The sequence below is a fragment of the Epinephelus fuscoguttatus genome, linkage group LG18, assembly GCF_011397635.1.
Source record: "Epinephelus fuscoguttatus linkage group LG18, E.fuscoguttatus.final_Chr_v1".
In the NCBI taxonomy this organism is placed as follows: Eukaryota; Metazoa; Chordata; class Actinopteri; order Perciformes; family Serranidae; genus Epinephelus; species Epinephelus fuscoguttatus.
In genome coordinates this window covers 13,661,149-13,682,908 of record NC_064769.1, presented here as the reverse complement: position 1 = coordinate 13,682,908, position 21,760 = coordinate 13,661,149, and the positions used below count along the sequence as shown (strand labels likewise).

The following is a 21,760-nucleotide window of genomic DNA, read 5'->3' as shown; positions in this document are numbered from 1 at the left end:
CACTCAGGCGAGGTGTACAGGTTAAGGGGCGAAACACCTGTGAACCTGAGCAACCTGCTGACAATACAGATGGGCTCCCAACATTGTGGATGCTCCAGGGGACACCATCATGGAAGAAACCTGCATTTCAGTTTGTGTAGTTCCTGCAGTTGCAGCTTGTAGCAAAGCATCTTTGATGTTTACTTCACCTTAGCAGTGCAAAGATTAATGGTAAGTGGGATGTGAGGTTTTTTTAGGGGGAGACACCCCAGGTGAATAGGGCAGATACCACCATGACTGGCTCTTAATTCAGACAACAAACACCACCTTTATTCATAAAATCAGAACATTCACTGTAATTACAATATTTAACACTGTAGGTTATTAGTCTTATGCTGTGCAATAAAGGTTTAATCTGTTAACAAATATATCTTGTGTGGCTGATATTATTATTATTATTATTATTATTATTATTATTATAGGTTTATCAAACAAGCAATTACAAAGTGCATTACAAGGCACACATTAAAACAACAAAAGATAAAATACAATGCCAAATACACACTTCCACATAGGCCTATGTATAATTACAAACATATATAAATAAATCAATAAATGAACACCATAAAGGAAACCTGCTCTATTTTAAGCAGGTGTGTGATAGTTCATTGCTGTGTGACTGGGTATATAAGACACCTGCAGAACCTGATTTTGACCAGCAACCATGGAAAGAGTCATAGTTAACCTCAAAGATGACAGAGGCACTGTTCAACTATGTGTAAGCAGAGATACTGCAGATAAACTGGCAACTGGTGAGTAAAAAGAAATATATGATACATCATACCATTACAAATGTAGATGGCAATTATTTTACGAGAGCTGTTTTTTCAGATAACCAGTACGCCTCTAACATACTTGAGCAAATACCTAAGAGCTGCAGAAGACTTTCAAGGTAAATTCTCTTGATTGTGCTACACATGAATATTTAAATGCATGTGAATAATTCTTTTGCAATTTTCTGGATTTCTTTCTCTGCAGTAAACCCACAATCTATCAGCCCTGTCATCCAACCGCCTGTCCTCCCCACTCCTCAACCTCCAAGTCACACTCCCCAGCCCAGAGTTTCCTCCACCCCCAGTCACATTCAAACCAATCCAACTGCTACATTCACCAGGTGCTCCACTCCTATTCCTCAGCCCCAGGTATCCACCACTCCCAGTCACAGTCAAACCCAACCAGCAGCTACAGTCACCCGGTGCCCCACTCCTGAAACAAACATTTTATCACACTCATCCCCTTCAGACAGCCTGTTCCCAATTCCATCCTCACAGCCAGAATGCCATGAAACCCAGACAGGTATGGTGACTTTTGGTTTGTAATCTAAATGTTGGAATAAAATGTCTTTTTTCTTAACTATCCTGAAATGTTTTACAGAATTCCAACACAACACTATTACTGCTTGAGCTGACCAGGACCTATCAACACCTGTACAACCGGAACAAAATATTCTTTTACAAGAAGCTGGAAGAAGCTGTTTCAAAAAGCTATTCCTTCACAAACAACAAAATCAGGAGAAAACTCGGTAACATGCTGACAACTTACAAAAGGGTTAAAGACAGGTCTCGGACAACAGGAGAGGGCAAAATCACCTGGGAATATTACTCGGTAAGTGGTGCTATGTACATATGTTAAATGTTAGTGGGACCTTCTGAGGGGTATCAAGTTTCCCTTAATGTCCTGTTTCATTTTTGCCACCCACAATTTTTATCAGTGCACCATAGTTTCAATACTGACAGGAGTGATCACAGCAAATGAGTGGGGAGGGGACACTTGTGCTTCTTATTTAACTGAAATTTTCTCCTTTTGTACAGCAAATGGATGAAATATTTAGTGGCTCCGGGGTGGGGAGTGCGCCACCAGGCACCATCACTTCAACACCACTCTTTCCAAGTCAGACCTCATCTGAACTCAGTCGGTCAACTCTTGAACGTGACACAGACAATCAACAGCCTGGCCCATCAACTGCCACGCAGACAACACATCCATCTGCCAAAAAAAGAGGCAAAGCTAAATTCTCATTTCAGGACACTTAAGAGTCCCATGCTGAGCGGAGGACGGCTGCTCTGGAGTCACTCATGAGGCCAGAATTGGCAAGATGGAGGAGACTAAAGGAGAGAAGAAGAAATTATGAGGGAAAAAATGATCATATATGGGACAAATACTTACCCAATTAAAAGACATTGGAAGGCAGCAAGAACAAATTATTGACTTACTAAAAGAAAGCAATACGAAATAAAAATGTTGAATGAAATTTATGTGTCTGTCTTTTTGATATGTTGGGAAGAACTGAAAAAATGTTTGAAAACCGAAACACTCCACAAAGGAAGCTGTGGTTGGCTCATTCAATTCACAACCATGAAATGACTGCCTCTGGGGACCACTGATACTCCGAGATCCCCTGCTGATTTTGCCTGGATTCTTACCACCCAGTTGCCATGAGCTGCCACTTGGAGGCACAGCAGAAATCCTGATGATGTAGAGGCACTTCAGTCAAAGGGTAACTAACCTAATGCCTTAGAACATTGTGACATTTGTAGTTTTTGATCTCCATGATAAACTTGCCATTAGATCTGAGGTGCCTCACATCATCCTGTGGCATACTGCACACCAGCTCACAAAAACTTGAAAAGAAGACTGTAAAGAAAATGGGATGAATGTAAAGGTGTGTCCTGTCTTTAAATGAGTGCAGAAATCCTGTCTCTGTACTGAGATGCATTTTGGTTGTTGGGCTGTGGTGGGTGTACATCAATGTCCACTCTGACTTGAAGGGGACCTTGCTCCTCTTCATCAGGTTGGTCACCAGAGTCCAAACAGATGTTATGCAGAATGCAGCATGTTGTCACAGTTGCACTGATGTGTGCCACTGTCTTCATGTGCAGACACTTGAGCCTCCTAAACTTGGACTTCATGATTCCAAATGCATGCGCAATTGCCACACGAGCCGCATTCAGCTTCCTACTGAAGCGCCTCTGCCTGGCCGTTAGGTGCCCATTATCCCTGTAGGGCTTCATTAGTTGTTGCAACAGAGGGTACGCTGAATCTCCAATGATGTGCATTCCCTCTGGGACCAGGGCCTGGGGATCTTCCTCTAGTAGCCGCCCAACATCTGTGTGTCGAAATGCTCTCGCGTCATGTCAGCTCCCGGGGTGACCTACATTAACGTGGCAAAAACGCCGCTCACCATCACAGAAGCCAGTGAGGATAACGGAATAGAACTGTTTCCTGTTATAATAGGCTATGGGGTTGTTGCAGTGGGGTTTTATGATGGGAATGTGACATCCATCAACAGCACAGATTGTATTTGGAAATCCGGCTGATTGAAACTGTAACTGAGATAGGTGTATTGCTTCTCCTGTGGGCCATGAAATGTGATGTGAGAGATGTGAATTTACCAAGGAACAAAACTGATGGACATGGGTTGACAGTGTAGACTCTGAAATGTTGAATCTGTCTGCCACACCCCTATATGACTCTTGGTTGGATAGAGTCCACAGGCAGGCAAGAACACTGTTAGTGACGGGTAATTTTGTTTGTTGTGGGTTTGAAAAGAAAGGTCCCAATGTGATCATAAGGTCCTGGTTAACAGAGAAGAGAAAATTATCCAAATAAAATGCAACTATCAGTCATAATACTTTGGCCTTGAAATGCTTTAGATGAGCCTACCTCCACTTGTCCCCTTGAAAGTCTGAAATGACTTTTGATGTCCGCCACACTGTACAAGGGTACAACCTCCTCGACAAAATGTGGCACTTTGGGAACAAATCTAGGAGAAACATAATGCATATTATTCTAAACAGAACTCAAAAGAACTCATTGGGCTTGCAGAGAGCAGTTATTAAATGAATATCATTGCTGACCAAAGCAAACCATGTAGGCCTGTCTCCACAATGGCACCTTTACATGATATAATAAAGATACAATCTTGTTTTCAACTTTGGACAATAAAGTCGACAGATTATTCAAATTTTTATTAAGTGTTTTAATTTGCCTAAAAAGTAGGAGGATTTCTAAACCCATTAGGTGATAACTTGACAAGATGTGGTTCTCAACATGTGCCAACTATTAAAAAAAAATGCAAAGCACTAGACTAAATGAACTGTAACAGTGGCCATAAACTCTGGTTTGTTTTAAATATTAAGAAAGAACAAATCACCTTCTCCATCTAAGTTGATCTTCGTGGAAAAGTACCTCTTCTGCTTCAATTTCATCCGTTATGATGAACGCGTAAGTGATATCTTCAGCCATACTGAAAAGTATCCGAACGTTGCCTGAAGACTACAAGTACCCTACAGATTTGTTCAACAGGATGTACGTATTTCTGTAACATCCTGTATATACTCTCGAGGCTGCTGGAAACTGTCCAACTTGATCGCAGCCTTTTGTCACCGCCCCCTGCTGCAGTCGCCTGCTCTCGTCTGCTTTCCAGGCGAGGCGCAGTTCATCTCGAACATGTGTGTCAGCCCTGCGATAGTCTGGCGACCTGTCCAGGGTGTACCCTGCCTCTCGCCTGATGTCAGCTGGGATAGGCTCCAGCCCCCCTGCGACCCTCAAGAGGATGAAGCGGTTAGAAGATGAATGAATGAATGAAATACACCAGGGAAAGGAGAAGCGAAAAGACAAAGAAAAGTGGAGCAGAGGGTGGCAGGAAGAATAGATGGAAATATATGGGCATCCTGTCTTTCTTGGAGCCTCATCTACAAGAACAAAAAACAAATTCAAACATGGAACTAGAGGATGTCAGTCAGGATGAGAATGAGACAGAAGTAGGGATTTGTTGATCGATCATTTATAAATTCACACATCCATGCACTGCAGTTATAAACAAACTGTTTTTGTCTCGCTATGGAACTAGGTGACCCTGGATCTGTTTCCTGTCGATCCTGTGAACCTGGACTTGGACCTGACCGATTTAATTGAGGTAATGGACACCAGACATAGTAGCTAAATATACTTTATATTATTTACTTTATATACTTCACATAAATTGAAAGGTAGCTGTATACATTTTACACACCGTAGTTTAATTGTGTTTCATCTGCACACAAAATCTGAGCAGTATCTGATTGGGGACCAGAAATATAATCATTTTTACCCATGAGTTCTTCGCCAGCCATGGTGCAAAGGTTTCTGGGTACTCAGAATGAATATGCAATGGTTAATGTAATCTGGTTAACTGATTACACTTTTAACAAACAGGAGCTGCACCCTCAAGCTAAAAGAGAGGAGGAGATGCAGGACCCTCAACCTCAACCCCAGTGGTGACCAAAGGTCCAGCAGTCCCCACCCACACACCTTCTTCTTCCTCAGCTTCTTCGTCCTGTGCTTCTGCTTCCACTTCCACTTATCTTCACAAGAGACCCCAACTTCCCAAGAAAAGGAATGTCACTATCCCACAACCACAGTTATCAGAGTACCAGGAGCGCATCCTTGGTTTTTTAGAGAAACCTACTAATGAAGATAAACACTTTCTTTTAAACTTGTTGCCAGTATTTCAGAGACTGGACAGTAAATCGAAATCCAAAGCTTGCATGCGCTTTCTGAAGCTCCTGCATGAAGCAGAATTTTGTGAGGAATGTTAAATATAGTTTTAATGTTTTAAATTGTTACATTTTTTTGAGTTTCGAAGTTTATATTTGAGAAAATTGTAGCTGATAAGTGAATAATTATTGTAAATAAAAGTATTACAAAGATGCATTTACATTGTATGTTTGTTCTATTTTCAGTTGAGTACAGTCTTTGTTGGGTAATTCAGAAAAGCAGGAATGACAGTTTAAATTCTCTATCATTATCAGATAGTTATCAGTAATGGAAAACTTATTATTATTTATTAACATTTATTACTGTTTATTATATTTATGTATTAACTTTTGCCGTTGCTTTGCTTTTAGATGAAGGGAACAGTATGGTGATTAGTTGCATATATTGAGAAAACTGTCTGAATGATGAGCGCTTCCAGTCCTCCTTTTGGCGAATCAGGTGTCAGTGAGTGTCATCTGAAGATGGTGGGGCCAAGCAGGAGACCAGTTGAAAGGCTGATTAAATGATGCCACTGGACAGCACCACCTGGAGAGGAGAAATATGCAGTGAAGGTCTCCCTCACAGCCTGGGCTTCTCTGGAAGCATTGTTGCTGCCAGCCCGATCCAGATGCTGGACAGCACACTCCGACACCACAGCGGAGAGCGGGGCATGGCGATGGTCTGCCTTGGTGTCCCAGTGCAGGAAATTGTGGAGGATGCAGGTTGCTTTCACAGCCTTCTCTGCAACCTCTGGAGACACCCCCAGAACTCTCCGGTAGAGCCGTCACTGTATAATAGAACAGAATAGAAAGTTTATTTTGCCATATATATAAACAGTGTAGGTACATGGTCCTGCTTGTCCTTACAGTGGTTTATCAGTGCTAGTCAGTTCCTTTTTTCAGTTGCTATGTTCACAACTAAACAGTTTTCTTCAACAATCTGACAGTTTACTAAGATATTAGTCAGTAATACTAATAATATTAATAGTAATATTACTTAGTTGTTATTAATATTAATATTACTTAGTTTACTGCTTAGTCTGACAATCTAGTACTCAACACTGAGCAATTTGGTCATCTCCATAGTCTATCATTTTTACATTCTAACAACAGTCTGTTAATCTGGCATCTCACAGTAACATATGGTTGATGCAGTGTGACACCTACCTGCGCAGCAAGAATGCCGAATGTGCACTCCACCATTCTCCTGGCCCTCGACAGGCGGTAGTAGTTATGTATTGATGTTCTGTCCCGGGTATGGTCTCATCAGCTCCCTGCGCAGTGGAAATACCTCATCTGCTACAAACACATGAGGGACTGAGCTCTGATCTTCAGCACCAGGGAGAGGAACATCTGCCGGGAGCTGAAGGGTCTTGGAGTACAAGGCCTTCCCAAACGCAGATGCAGCTAGGGTCCCTCCATCACCGCTCCTGCCATATGCCCCGGCGTCAATCACTCAGAAGCGATAGTGCGCATCCATTACAGCCAACAGCACAACAGAAAAGTGCCCCTTGTAGTTGTAAAAAAGGGACCCTGTGTTGGCTGGGGCTTGGATTTGCACATGCTTCTCATCGATTGTGCCGAGGCAATTTGGGAAGTCCCAGAGACGATGGAAGTGTTCTGCAATCTGTCTCCATTCTCCCACAGTTGGTACTGGCAGGTATTTGGTGACCAGACAATCCCAGATGGCAGTGATGACCGAATGGATGATGCCAACCACTGTTGAGAAGCCAATCTGGTAGCTGAAGGCCAGGCTTCTGAAAGAGTCTCCAGTGGCAAGATATCTACAACAAATCAGAAAACAATGCCTATTTGCAGTTGCATAGCTTAGTGACAACAACAATTAACAAGTATGCACAACAATTAAAGAACATTTGCATTCTAAGCATGTATGTATGTATATCAGCTACATGGAGTGAATACAACTGTAAGAAAATCAGTTCACGTGAAATGTCACCAGGGGGTGATCTGGCTATACCCCTACAATGTAATGTAATGTATGTAAGTGATGTCAATAATAATAATTGTAACTGTGCAATAATTAATCTACAATATACACTGCATTGTTTATACTGTTATATGACACTGGCACTAACTTTATCTGCAGGATGCATACTATATATTCACAGTGAATGTAGGCCTACATATCTACATATCCAGATTTATATCTTGCATTATATTTTACTTGTACAGACAGGACTGGTGAACATGCATTTCATTTTTGAGCAACAGGTGCTACAAAAATCCAGGTGATCAGTCAAAATCATCATTTAAAAGAGGAGGGGTTTTTTTCAGTAGTAAAGTCTGTCAGTTTATCTGTTACATTCATACTTTCTGTTTTTATACTCTTGAATGGGCTGTAACAAACAGAATTTCCCTCTGGGGATCAATAATGTATTTCTGATTCTGACACATATATTAAACTCACCTGAGACAAATACTCAGCCTTTCCGATGGACTGATTGTCTCTCGCCAGTTGGTCTGTTGCTTGGCGATACTCAGCCCCACCATCTGCAGAAGATGCTCGAACTGACACCTGTTTAACTGAAAGTAGGACTGGAAGCGCTCATTGTCCAGACGCAGCTTGCTAAATAGATGGTGGTATTCACCATACTGTTCCCTTTTTTGAGGATTTCATGCACCCAAAACCTCCGCTTTTTGGGAGGTTGATTCTCATCTTGGTCAAACAGCAAAGCAACAGCAAGCGTTTAACGTTTTGTATCCATTTTGTATCCTTTATCATTAATTGCCAGGTTGCACACGCACCCCCGCTCCACAGGCACTCCTTGCTGGGTTTTTTTGTCTAGCGCGCATTTTATGAGCGCTTCCAGCTTTTCAAGCGTCTTTGAAGCATCTGCGTTTCTAGCGTCTCATTTCTGTGTGATCGCCCCCTAAGTCCTGCGCTCACTTGACTCAGTTGAGTTTTAGTGTTGTATTTCAAAGTGCTATCAATTCAGAGATGGAGAAATTGTGATGTTTTGTGATGTTAATGTCTTGCCTTTTATTTTATTTTCAGGTGGCTTTGCTGACAGATAGCTGGCTAGCTGCGTTAACATACGTAAACAGAGTGCCCGCTGCTCCCCCACTGGTTTCCACAGATAAGTTAACATTAGCCTTGGCAGCTCCTTAATGTGAGCTAGCTAACGCCGTCTTCCCACCTCACTAAGTGGTTTTTGTGCCTAAACCTAACCAGACCTTAACCACAGGGCATCATGATGATTTCGGAACGGACTTCGAAACAATGACTTTAATATGGTCGGAACAATGGGATGTCGAACCAATGGGCAGTTCCCTTATGATCTACGTGTAGGAGAAAAAAAAGTTTTGGCTCCAGTTGAGAGAATCTCGACATTTAGGCTAAACACTGCTTCTCAATGCTCAGCAAAGGAGTGTGTTAGGCTTGTGCAAACTGAATTATTTACACAGTGAAGGATATATCATCATAAGGAACTGTAAAAACTCACGTTTGTCAAGCATGGATTTAGCTTATTCCTTATTTAATAGTTGTGGAGACGTCCCCATATAATACAATTTCATGTGGAAGTACAACTTATCAACTTGCTAGCGCGCTAGCTAGATAGCTAACACCTTGATCATAAGAGAGTTCTCTTCACTTTAGAAAGGCCACCCAAGAAAATGCATTCTTTGTTTATGTTAACGTAGAGGCTATAATGTGTGTTTAGATCAGTTCCTATTTGCAAAATGAAAGGCTGGCTAATGTAAGCGATTTAGTTAATGTAGCCAGCGTGCTATGGCTGATCGCTGACAGGTAGAAACAAACATCTGTGATACATCATCTGTTTAATAATCTAAGCAGAGAACACATTTTCTTGTGGTGTCATTTCTAAAATGAGCAGTGGTGAAAGTTACTATATTCTATTATGGTCAATGAGTTAATAAGCAGACAGTGTTAGCTACCTAGTTGAAAAGTTGTCAGATGTTACTTTCACATTAAATTATATTATATGGGGACATCTCCACAAGTATTAACCAGGGACAATAAACCAAATCTATGCTTGGCAAATGTGAGTTTTTACAGTTCCTAATGATGATGAATTATCTTTCACCACATCAGTAATTATGTTTATGTAAGCCAAACACACACTCCTCTACTGAGCATCCAGCAGTGATTCTAACCTAAATATTGAGATTCTAATTAACTGGAGACAAAACTTTTTTTTTTTTTTTTAAAATATTTTTTATTCTATCTGTTCAGACAGACGTTCTGCCAAGCCAGCGACAAGGGCATAAAACAAAGCTGTATAAGACATAAACAAGTCAAACAACTTTACTGATGGCAAACTGTACTTAATGGCTCTGTTAGTATTAACTTCATCTCACCATTTAATGCATTTTAGAAAACTGTTAATACTGCTGCCACTAGGTGTATGTAAATATAGGCCTAAATATTATTTCATCCTGCAACTGTAGGGCTCTATGAATTGCATATGTAAATATTATGTAGATTTTTTGTTGACATCAAATTCTAGCAACCATAAAGGTCTTCGCTTCGTTCAAACGGCGTCCTTGGCGATGGTTTTCAATAAAAATGAAGGTTATCTTTTCTTGTATTCCTGTTACGACATCCAGTGGCACAAAAAGACATTTTTATGTGTTTCTCAGTGTTTCTCATCCGTGTCAGCTGTATTCTGCCACCATTATGTACGTGCAACTGCTGTGACGCAACTGTGACGTCCACTAAATTGGGCCAAACTAGTGGTACTCACCAAATGAGCGGTGCTGCTGCCCAGGTCCCACTAGACCCAAGTGCTATGCTGGGCAATAAAATTGACCTATTGGTGGTTAACCCATTAATGTTTTTTTTTTTGTTTGTTTGTTTGTTTGTTTTTGTAATTTTCTAAACTTTCTAAACTGTTTTCTAATTAATATTGATCTCCTTATTGTGTTTTCAAATATTCTAATATATTTATTTTCAAAAGTTCTGCAACAAAAAATAAACCTGCCTAAGCTCTTTCACCACTTCAGACACATAACTTTTTTCTTTGGATGTCCAACATGTGACCCCAGACAAAATTACAATATTAGGCGCACTTAAGTGTCAAGTCCTACCTCCCAAAAGGTCACCTTCTGCGGTTCAGAGTAATTAATCTGATACTACAAGAGCTAAGGTGTTTGTGTGTGTATGTGGGAGAGAGCTCTTTCTCTTCATTTTTTTGGCAATTTGTCTCTCAAGCTCATCCATTTAGGCCCTCATGGTGCTCTTGGTCTGCTCCATCTCCTGCAGAGTCTCCTTCAGGCTTTCTGTGGCTTGAAGGAGAGATGTCTTCTCTTCTCGCCACATGTTGCAAAGACAACCACTCCTCAGCCTTCTTCAGGGCATCCACAAGGCTGTTGTTCTCCCGTTTCTCCTCATTGAGCTGAGACACATACACACTCTTTCTTTTTCTGTTTCCACCAGCAGGAAGGTCTTCTCCTGCTGCCATCGGAGATGGTCACTTTGCAGCTTCTCTTCATATTTTGTCTTAAGAGCCTCCGTGAGGTTTTGTGATTATTTTCACTCATCTTTACTGTAGGTGAGCAAGCTGGGTGCTTTGCAATTTCTCCAGCTGTGCAGTCAGGAAAGACTTTTCCTTCTGCCACTTATGTCTGATGTTAATTTCCTGCTCAGCTTCTTTTAGAGAGGCAATTAGCTTATTATTGTCCTCTCTCTGTTAATCCATTTCAGCCAGATGGGAGGCTCTGGATCTCTCTTCTCATGCTTGAAAGAGAGGCACTCACTTTCCAAAAGCTCTTCTGCCTTTTTCAAGGCTGCTGCTATCTCCCTGTAGTCTGCTCTCTGATCCTTCTGTAATCGATTGGAGGTTTTGGATCTCTCCAGAGCCTTTCTAGCTTCCTCCTTCTGCATTCTGAGAGCTTCTGTCTTCAGGCTCAATCTCTGCTTCAACTCCTTAATTTGAGCCCTCTCAAATGCTAGATCATGCTCCAACAATTCAGCTCTTGAGTGGGCCTCAAATTTTGCGGCATCTCTGTCACACAGCTCCATGTTCTGGGAAGAAGCGGTTGTGTCCAAATTGTTTTCAGCTGCTGTTTGCAACTGCTTTGTGACACCGCCTTCAGACTGCAGGCGAATCTGATTCAAATCTGATTCCTTCTCAAATCCGATTTTTGACTGCTGACTGTCCACACTGTTTTTAGCAAGCGTCCAAATCGGATTTGGCTCTGTTCAGACTGGGCCACATTATTGACCAATCTGACAGGTTGCTGTGGCAACGACGTCGGAGCGGAGGTGTCATCTAGCGTGTAATGTGTGAAGTCATATAAGGAGCTGTTCAGACTCAGACACATCTGTCCAAATGCGATTTGAAACTACCTCCCAAAGGTGGTTTCGATCTGGTTTGCAAAATTCTGATTTCATGTCATTTATGACTGTTCAGACTTCATAAGAGCCATCTGGTTCCAATATAGATTGGCTAAAAATCGGATTTTGGATGGCAGTCTGAAGAAGGCCTCCGTCCTCAACGATTCCATTGCTGTTTTGAGGGCCGCTTTCGCTCCCTTCACCTACATCAATTCGGTCTGCAGGACCTGAATAATGGAGGTCTGCTGCTCAAGAATTTTTTGAGCTTGGATCCTTTCAAATACTAGTTGGCTTTCAAACTCTTACTCAACACTGGTTTTACCCACTGATAGGAATGGCACGTGACAATGGACCTCCAACCTCTTTGCTTCCACTTCTTTATCTCGGGCAGATTTCTCAGCCTTCAGCCTATCAGTGTGTGTATTAGTAATTATTCAATTTCAATTCAATTTAATTTTATTTCTAAAGCCCAACAGCTCCAAGCCTGCCTCCTCCCCCAACCACACCCCTAATCAGCTCCAGATTATATAAGGCCCTTATATTGGTGGCTGGGCTCATTCCTTTGGCTCTTGTCCTCTTCTCTGTTGTGGTGAGGTGAGGTTCCTAAACTTTATGAGCACCAGGACATGAGCATAGGTTGCATTAGATTTTCTGGGCACTCCTTGGTATAGTCTGCTTCTCCATGAGTGGCCTCTGCTCACTTCCCCTAGTTTTGTCTAATTTTGCTTTATTTGGATGGACTGAATATTTTACCTAACTTGTGTATTTTAAATATTGTATCAAGACTCTTTTTAGCTAATTGCAATAAAAACAGTATTTTAATCCCCCCGTATTGGTTTTTGTTTGACTTTTGTTTGACTATTAATGTTTTTTTCCAGCAGCTCTAGTCCCTGCCTATTTGGTTATTTTTGATGATTTCACTAAACATTTGGTTTATTTTGACATCACATCTCTGTCCTTGCCTCAGTAAAGAGTCTGTGTGCCCTATCCCTAATTATTCAACTCCATTTCAGGTTCTTAAAAAAATATTTTCTGGGGTGTGCATCCCCCAGGTGGCACTGTTGGTCCTCTCACTACTTTTTCCACTTATTGCTCCTTGCCACACTCTGGCGCTGATTAGGGGTGTGGTTGGGGGAGGAGGCAGGCCTTGGGCACTTAATGCCTACACTGAAGCACACTGCGTGAAAGGAGCCCCCCACCACATATGTATTTATTAATATATGGTATATCTATGTGACAATAATAATCACATGTGTATAATAATAGTAGAAATATGACTAATAATAACAGCAGTAGTAGTAGGCTCCAGGCAGGACCATGGCAGCAGGACAACCACGACCCACGATCGTTGGTTGTTGATGTTCTGAGACACCATGTCAAGTTCTGCCTGTTAAATGCATCGTCTTCTTTCAAAACACACTTCCGTTTTCACAGGAAATGTAAAGTGTACATACAGACTCTTTCAAAATAAACGCACAGCGTAGGTACAACACCGCAAATTGACGTTTTTTCTTTCAACAACAAACACACATGGTTGGGTTTAGGCAACAAAAATAGGTAGGTTAGTTAGGTTTAGGAAAAACATTAAAGGATGCCTTTTTTCATTGGTTTCTGATGCTGCAAGTCACTGCCCAAGCGGAGGATTTCGACGACTTAAGAGTGAGACCAGGCTCCAACCTGCAAGAAAGTGGAGCATAAAGGCTCTGGAAAGTATAATTATACATTTGTGTCTGCAGGATTATTGGACAGCTATTTTTAAACATCTTGCCATGTGCAGAAATGGCCATTTTTGGAGTATTATCAGACCCTCAAACAATTAGGAGGAAGTGTAAGGATAATATCGCCTTTGCATCCTTATTAGCACGAAGAAGAATTTTGTTGGAGTGGAAGTCACCACTTGCCCCCAAAGCTTCATTGTGGCTTAAGGACCTCATGCTGTACATAGACCTGGAGAAAATTAAGTATAATCTGAGGGGGTCACCCTCTAGTGCTGGGGGTTAAGAGCAAATCATCTGATTGGTCCTCACAAGCATCACTAATGTGTGTGTGTGTGCGTGTGTATATGCACTTTAGGTGATGGATTCAACATCCACATGATATGATTTCTCTGGTGTACCATTATAACATCCAGGTCCTGGTTCATTCAGCCATTTCTTTGTAATGGCAGCATGTCAGTATATGCATAAATGGAGTCCCTTTGCTTTTATAGCTGCTATAATTAAAAGATTAAATATGGTGTTTATCTCAGGATGTCAATTGTTATAGTAGGTTTGCCAGACTCCTGCAGTCTCCTCTCTGTCAGACACACACACACACACACACACACACACACACACACACACACACACACCATAGTACTTCAGAAGCAGCAGGAGGTGAAGGGAAATCAAATAAATATGTTTCATTTGATTCTTGTGTGAAATAAGACAGTATGAGTCCTGAGCTGAGCTTAATCCTGCACTCTCTGTTAAATCTGGAAGTTAAGCTGTTTTGTCAGTGGAAAAAAAGCTTCCATCTATCCAGGCTGACATTAATAAGCAATCTGACAATGAGGATCAAACAAGCATCCATGTCTTCTAAACTGTGCTTTATATAAAAGCGTAATGTTGTGAAACAGTGTTCATGACGCTGAAGTAGTTCTGGTTTATCAGAAATCACTAATGATGTATTTGGAAATGGCTGTGAACAAACAAATCATTAGTGAGCGGTATCCCTAGGAGATAAACCCCCTGACTTCCTGAACATGACAACATTCACTGTAGATTAGGCGACTAAATGCTTGCTAAAGGAGTTAGTGATGGGTTGAGTCATGCAGACACTATGATGAAATATTTTAAATAAAGCAACCCTGAGTTGCTCTCAATTTTTTTGATGCATTAATTGCAGATATTATAAATAAATGGGTTTGAGAATACGGTTAATGGCAAGTTCTTCATTTTTCATTAGGTTTTTAGAAAGCAGGGAAATAAAAAGTACAGACTGTTAGCTCAGGTTCATCAGTCCATACCGAGCACCAATCAGATACCAGTGCTTTCTTTACCCCAAAAGTTTAAATCTGTAGCTCAGTGTGTGCAGCTCACTGGACACTGTTCATCCACAGTGACAACCTCCACAAGGGCACCCGAATATTTTCAACACTGAACAAACAACAGCAACACATGGTGTAGATGCACTTTACTTGCACATTAAAATATATTTTTAGACAGACTTCGCACATTCAAAATACTGTATGTCTTCTTTTTTTCAGGAAAAGAGAAATGTCCATGATAGCAAAAAATAAAATCACAGTCTATAACAATTTCAGTTGATTTCTCGCCTTTTTATGAAAGCAGATCCAACCTGAACTCAGCTTTCCTGACATAGCACTTAACATAATTCATATAGATAACAATCAGAGACTATTGGTCCCTGTGGCTGTTTAAACTACGTGCTGTTTTGCGGCAGATCCCGCCGGTCATGGTACATGACAGCCCCCGGGGGATAAAACACCACATTGGGCTCTTCAGGCGCGCTGACCGGGAGCAGGACGTGTCCTCGCTCGTCCATCGCTGGCTTTGTGGTTCCTGTAATCGGCCTTATTTTGGGTGAAGTCAGCCGCCAGAAGAGTTTTTTCAGCGCTTTCCTGAACTCCCGCCTCGTCAGGCAGTACAGGATGGGGTTCAGGCAGCTGTTGGAGTGCGCCAGGCACACGGACACGGGGAAGACGTACGCCTGCGTGGTGTAGTATTCATAACTGAAGTGAACCACGTTGAGTTTGATGAGGATACCCCAGGCTGTGAGAGCCTGGTTGGGTAGCCAGCAGAGGAAAAAGGATAAGACTACGATGGTGACAGACTTGGTGACCTTTGCGCGTCGCTTGGCGCACGATGTGTTGATGTTTTTGGAGGTGATGGAGCGCAAAAGGAGCAGGTAGCAGGCTGAGATGATGCCCAGTGGTACCACAAAACCCAGCAGCACTTTCTGAGAATGATACAGTCCCAGCCAGAACTGCGCGGTTCCATTTGTGTCCGGGAATTTGACGAGACACAAGTCCTCACTGGAGACGGTCACGGTTGTGGAGAACACTGCGTGCGGCAGAGCGGCGGAGACGGCGGCGAACCAGATGAACACGGTGATGCATCGCGCGGAGGAGCAGCAGTGTGGCCGTCGCCGCCTGCCCTTGAGCGCAGAAGCCAGCGACCAGTACCTCGCCACGCTCATAGCAGTCAGGAAAAACACGCTGGCGTACATGTTCATGGCAGTCACATAGGAGACGATCTTGCACATCGCTTTGCCGAAAAGCCACGTGAAGTCCAGCGCGTTTTCCACCGCCCAGAAGGGCAGAGTCAGCACGAACTGGAAGTCCGTCACTGCCAAACTAGTTACGAAAAGGTTGATGGAGGATTTTTTCCACACCTGTTTAGACTTCATCAGGTAAAGGACCAGTAAGTTCCCAACCAGACCCAAAGCGCACACCAGCGAGTAAATGACAGAGATGATAATCCTCACAACAGCGGCGCCATCTCCAACAAAATCTGTCCTGTTGAGGTGGACTGCGTCCGCGTCGGAGCGGTTGGTGGTGTTGAAAATACAGCTGTGGCTGAAGTTTGCAGAATAGACTATCCCTCCCGAGCCTTCGCAGTTAGTGTCCGTAAATTCCCCAGACATATTAACTTTAATTCCCTAGGAGGGTGTTTCCTATAGGCATGGTTAAATCCTTGGATTTAGGGTCCGTGCGCCAGTCTCCTTGTCACTTAATAAAAATACATTAAACGTTAAAAAAACGGTGCAGGTTTTGTGTAAATCGAAATAAACACAAAAATAACTGCTGTGCAACTCTGACAGGTGAGCTTTTCATTTGCCTGCCCTTCTCTGAGATTTTTCTCTCTGTGCGCCTCAGCTCTCCAACCGTGAAAAGGCGCCCTGACGCAGCGCTCAGGCGCAATCTGGCGCTGTCCTTGGTTCTGATTTGATGCCACGTGGAAAACAAAAAAAGACGTCATCTCATGTTGAGAAATCCGTGAGAAACGTCATGAGTTAGACATAAAAACAACTAATTTTGGCATTTGTTTTCCCATGTACACCATATGTTCTTAAATGGACTATGGAATTAAAACCGTATTGATCACATGCTTTACGCATTGGACATTTTTGATAACCCCAAACGCCAACACCACCACCACCACCACCACACACAGGCACACAAGGGTAGGTTTCATTTTAACATTGGGGGTGACACATATGAAACAGTGGGTTTGGGGGTCTTATGACAGAAGATTTTGAGCATGAATCCCTTTATTTCCTGCATTTATGCACCTATTTTTGGCGTAAATGTCTTTAATTCTGCCAAAATAAAAGTCCTCTGCTACTAATGTTTTTATTAGGGGTAGGGGGTGCACAAGTTCTCCATATTAAGGGGGATCTTAGACACACACACACACACACACACACACACACACACACACACACACACACACACACATTTATTCATATTAACCTGCAGTGAAGATTGCTGTCAAACGCTGGAAGCTTTCTCCACTGTGGATTTAGCCATCCATTACTTTTAATTTAATTCCTATTGATTCCATTTTACCTTGGCTGAGGGTCACTGCTGCTTCATAAGCATTTCCGAAGTTTACCTGAGTGGATGGCGCAGATGAAACGAGGTAGATGGATAAGATGAGGGGAAATAATGGATGGCTGGTGAAATGCAGAGTTTATGAGGCAAAAAATACATAAAGTCGAAGAAGAGAGGTGAAAAAAGGAGAGTAAATTAGACTGTGATTAAATCTGAAGACAGTAATGGGATTAGAGGCATTACAGGTTAATGAGATATTCACAGTTAGTAAGGCAATAAAAGTAGCCAGGTCCATTTTTATCCGTATATCACACATATATTTATACATTTCATACTGTAGAAAGAATCTTTCCATGGTAACAACATCTTCAGGGACGTACATGTTCTCCTACATATCACAGGTACATGGCGTCATCAGAAGTGCTGGCTACATGATCTGAATGACAGAATATTTTGAAACCAAAAATTTAAATGAACTGCTCTGAATAGTGACCGCAGATAAAGTCCCTCTGTATAGCTTAATTAGCTCCTTAAGGAGCAGCTGATCAGGTGAGGAGACCAATAAGCTGTGCAGTGGCAGCACAGTTTCTGTTTGAAGAGTTCTTATTTCAAAGGATTTCAGTGTTTTTGAAAGTGGACTTACTGTTGTGCATATTGTGCATGCAGCTAAGGGTAAGTCCTTCTTTACTTAAAGTTAAGTGTTGTTTTTATTTAGAGAGGGGGATCTACCAACTCCTCAGTTTGTCTGACTGGAGAAATATAAAATGAAAAGGATGCCACAGTAAATAGATTTTTAAAAAATGTAATTTTCAACAATCAGTTCCCTCTTATATGTGTCCATTGTAACATTTCAGAAGTCGAGAGCAGAAACTGACCTTGAGAGAATGGTTCAATTGCCTGGTAAAGATGTTGCTGTTTCGATTACTTTATATTAATGTTTTTCAAATCTCAGTGGTGCCAGGGAACATATAAGCTGTTAACTCTGAACACATTCTTCTTCTCGACAGTTATGTCACATCTGATTGTAAGGCCTGTAATTGTGTTCAAAAGAATATTGTGGAGCAATGAAATATACACAACAAAATACACCCTCGTGTTTCCTCCCATCTGATAAATGGAAGTATTCACTCTCCTTTTAGCTCTGTTTTGGTCTCCACCAACTCCTGAGGGGTAATACGTTGCTCTTTAGCAGGGAAATGCTTCACTATGTTCACCAGCTGGTCACTAACTTTGTCAGTCTGCTGTTTTATCACTGCTACCTGTATATGTGGTGATAATTTACTGTCTGTCTGCTGCAGCTGAAAAGTCACAAATGATACATTTCTGTGGGTTTGTCTCTAGGAGCGGCCTTTCAAACTGTCAGGGCTGCCATTTTTCAATTTAGGTTGGAATGGCTAATTAAAATTATTTCATATTTGTAATGATCATAGTCAGGGTCATCCTGAAGAGGATTACATTGAAAATTTTGGCAAACCTCTGACAGAAAATATCTCAAAGGTCCAGTGTGTAGGATTTAGGGTGCGATGTTGGGAGAAATGGATTAAAGTTGTATAATCACCTGAAAATAAGGACCACTGTTTTTGTTACCCTAAAATGAGCCATTTATATCTACATAGGGTTTGGGTCCTCGTCCGCAGAGATCACCATGTTGCACAGCTATGTTTCCACAGTAGCCCAGGACAGACCAAACATTGGCTCTTGATAAGGTTGTTTGTATTTGGTTGTATTTTTGTATTGGCCACCCTAGTTAAGAGGCCCTCTGCAATGAGCAGCTTTGGAAAAACACTGATTTGTAATGTGATGCTGCTTTAGTCTGTGTTTCTATTGGTTTAAATTGCCTTAATGATTTGTCTTGAGAGGAAGAGAATTCTGCAGATAATTTGGCTTCTGGTGAAATCCTCCCAAACGTCTGGATCCCAGGTTATCAGAGGAAAAAGGTGAGCACACATTAGCCAGTGCATCTGCGACAAGCTGAACACTGTAGGAGAAACACTGACTTGTAACATGAAACAGCTTTATTCAGCATTTTACCGGTTTGAATTACCTGGTCTGTTTGTTTAGGAGAGGAGGAGACCTCTGGGGAATCTGTGGATGATTCATCTCACCTCCTAAATAATGAATACTGAAGGAATTCTGTCAGAAGTTACAATTAATTTCTTAAATCCTCACCACTAGATGTCACTAAATCTCCCTAAATCTCACACACTGTTCCTGTAAGTTTAACCATGACATTTTCTGTTACATAGTCATTCTGAAAGGGACTCTGACAATTTGATTCCAGACATTTCTTATTGTGTTACAGATACAGTATACTGAATACAAAATTTAAAGGCAAGACTTTGGTTTTTGCTCCCAATTTTTACAAGTTTAAGTTAAAGATCTAAGATTTTTTTATGCACTCAATAGATATCTCTCTCTCAAAGTTTGGTTGAAAATGTATTAAAAACTGTGCTAGTGAGCATGTCTATTTTTCCAAGATAACCCATCCACCTGACAGATGTGGCATATTCAGTATTGTTACCAGCCAGGTGTGCCTTGAGCTGGTGACAATAAAAGGCCACTCTAAAATGTGCAGTTTTCACTTGAAAAGAGACACTTATCAGTCGTTCCATTAGTCGTGCTACGGAAATACATTCTTAAGTCACAAATTCTCCAAAGAATCAGTCTTGATATGCCACACCTGTCAGGTGGATGGAGAAAAGGAGAAGTGCTCACTTATATTTGTTTTAAAAAATAGTCTTAGATCTTCAACTAAAACCCGTGAAAAATGGGAGCAAAACAAAAGTTTAAATTTTTGTCCAGTATATATCATTTGGCATTTAGTTCAGCAGATGCTAATAAAACAATAGATTAAAAAATTATCTGAGTTCAAAGACATACATGAGTTAAGACATATTCATCAGACTATATACTTTAATTTGATAAGGCAGGCAGGATCAGCAGGACATGAGCTCCATCCATACTGACGTATTTGGCCCCTGATCCATTTTCTATTTGTGGGAATCAAATTGAAAGAAATGAAAATCTGAGTCACCCATGTAATAATCCTTCACCAAACATTCAGCCTTTGTTTTGGGCTCATCCACCACAAATCTTCCACAGAAATCGACGTGTCAGATCCGCTGCGAGGCTCTGTGGCGCTAACACTGACAGGAGGAAAAATGTCTGCTATAACTGATATCTAAATACAGTACATGCCATCCCACTGATGGCTTCCTGAACCTTTGCCTTTTGGAGGATATCTAGATAGGTGATGTTATGAAGTGGATGGATTTAGAGGGGGAGAATGATAACTGCACAACCCACACCGTATTTACCACCTCCTAAAATCTTTTTAATAAAAAAGTCCCTTTGCCACTTGTATTTGTATCTACTGTAAAGACCTTGTTTTCTTAATTTGAAAAGCAGAGGTAGTCACTTTTGTGTCCTGGACTGAAAAGAATGCCCTCCAGTGAATGATCAAAGTATATGGTTGTCAATTCTCAGTGTTACAGCCGTACCCAAGTTACGCAATTTCAAGGCTGTTCAGGGATCACAGTATGGAGAAATATTTAAACACACCATTTTAAAAAATGGCAATATTCCTTTTTCCCTCGCCAAAATTTTGCCTAACTTTGGCTTTTCGACAAGATAGCATAACATGGTTGGTACCAATGGATGCCATGGGCCCTCTAGTTTAATATGATAACTGTGTCTTCACTGTAGCTTAAAAGCTGAGCCTGACACAGCCGGTCTTATTTGCTGAAAAATTACTCTGCCCCACCTCTCACCTTCAGCTATGCCTGTCATACCTGCTGCTTCTTCACATTTCCTTCTCCAGACATTTGACCGTCACCTCTCAGCTCCTGTCATTTTCTTGTTCTCTCTGTACCCTGACCTTTCCTTTAGTGGTCCCTGATTTTTGGTGAGGCATTCTGACGTAGCTCATCAAGCAGCAGTCCGCCTCACATGTTAAAATGTGTTTTAATTATAAGATTACATTCATTTATCATTTAAATACATATAACTTGTATTGTCAGTGATGTAAATCAGTAAGTAAGTTGTACTTGTTTTCATTTAAGCGTTGGCCATAGACCTTTTCATGGGGGGTGAAGTAGTCCCTCAAATATTAACATACTAGCAGATGTTTTAATGTCATATATCTGGCTGAAACTTATATGAAAATAACTTTGTGTTATATTTGGTAAAACTGTCACTATATTCTGAAAGTTATACATGAGACAGATAGTTTGAGAAAAGTCATGTCCCTCCCACTGCCTCTAATGGCATCAGACTGCAGAGCAATCAGCAACAACCAATCAGAGCTAATGAGACTCTAAAGCAGCTGTC

At 41.4% G+C, this 21,760-nt stretch overlaps 1 protein-coding gene across 1 annotated transcript; it reads right to left on the bottom strand.

The window, feature by feature from the left end:
- Positions 1 to 15,297: 15,297 nt before the first annotated feature.
- On the bottom strand, positions 15,298 to 16,746 carry rxfp3 (relaxin family peptide receptor 3). The gene has a single exon (XM_049559949.1). It carries the CDS (start codon positions 16,519 to 16,521, stop codon positions 15,298 to 15,300), a length of 1,224 nt encoding a protein of 407 aa, XP_049415906.1. The 5' UTR covers positions 16,522 to 16,746.
- Between the last annotated feature and the right edge of the window lie 5,014 nt (positions 16,747 to 21,760).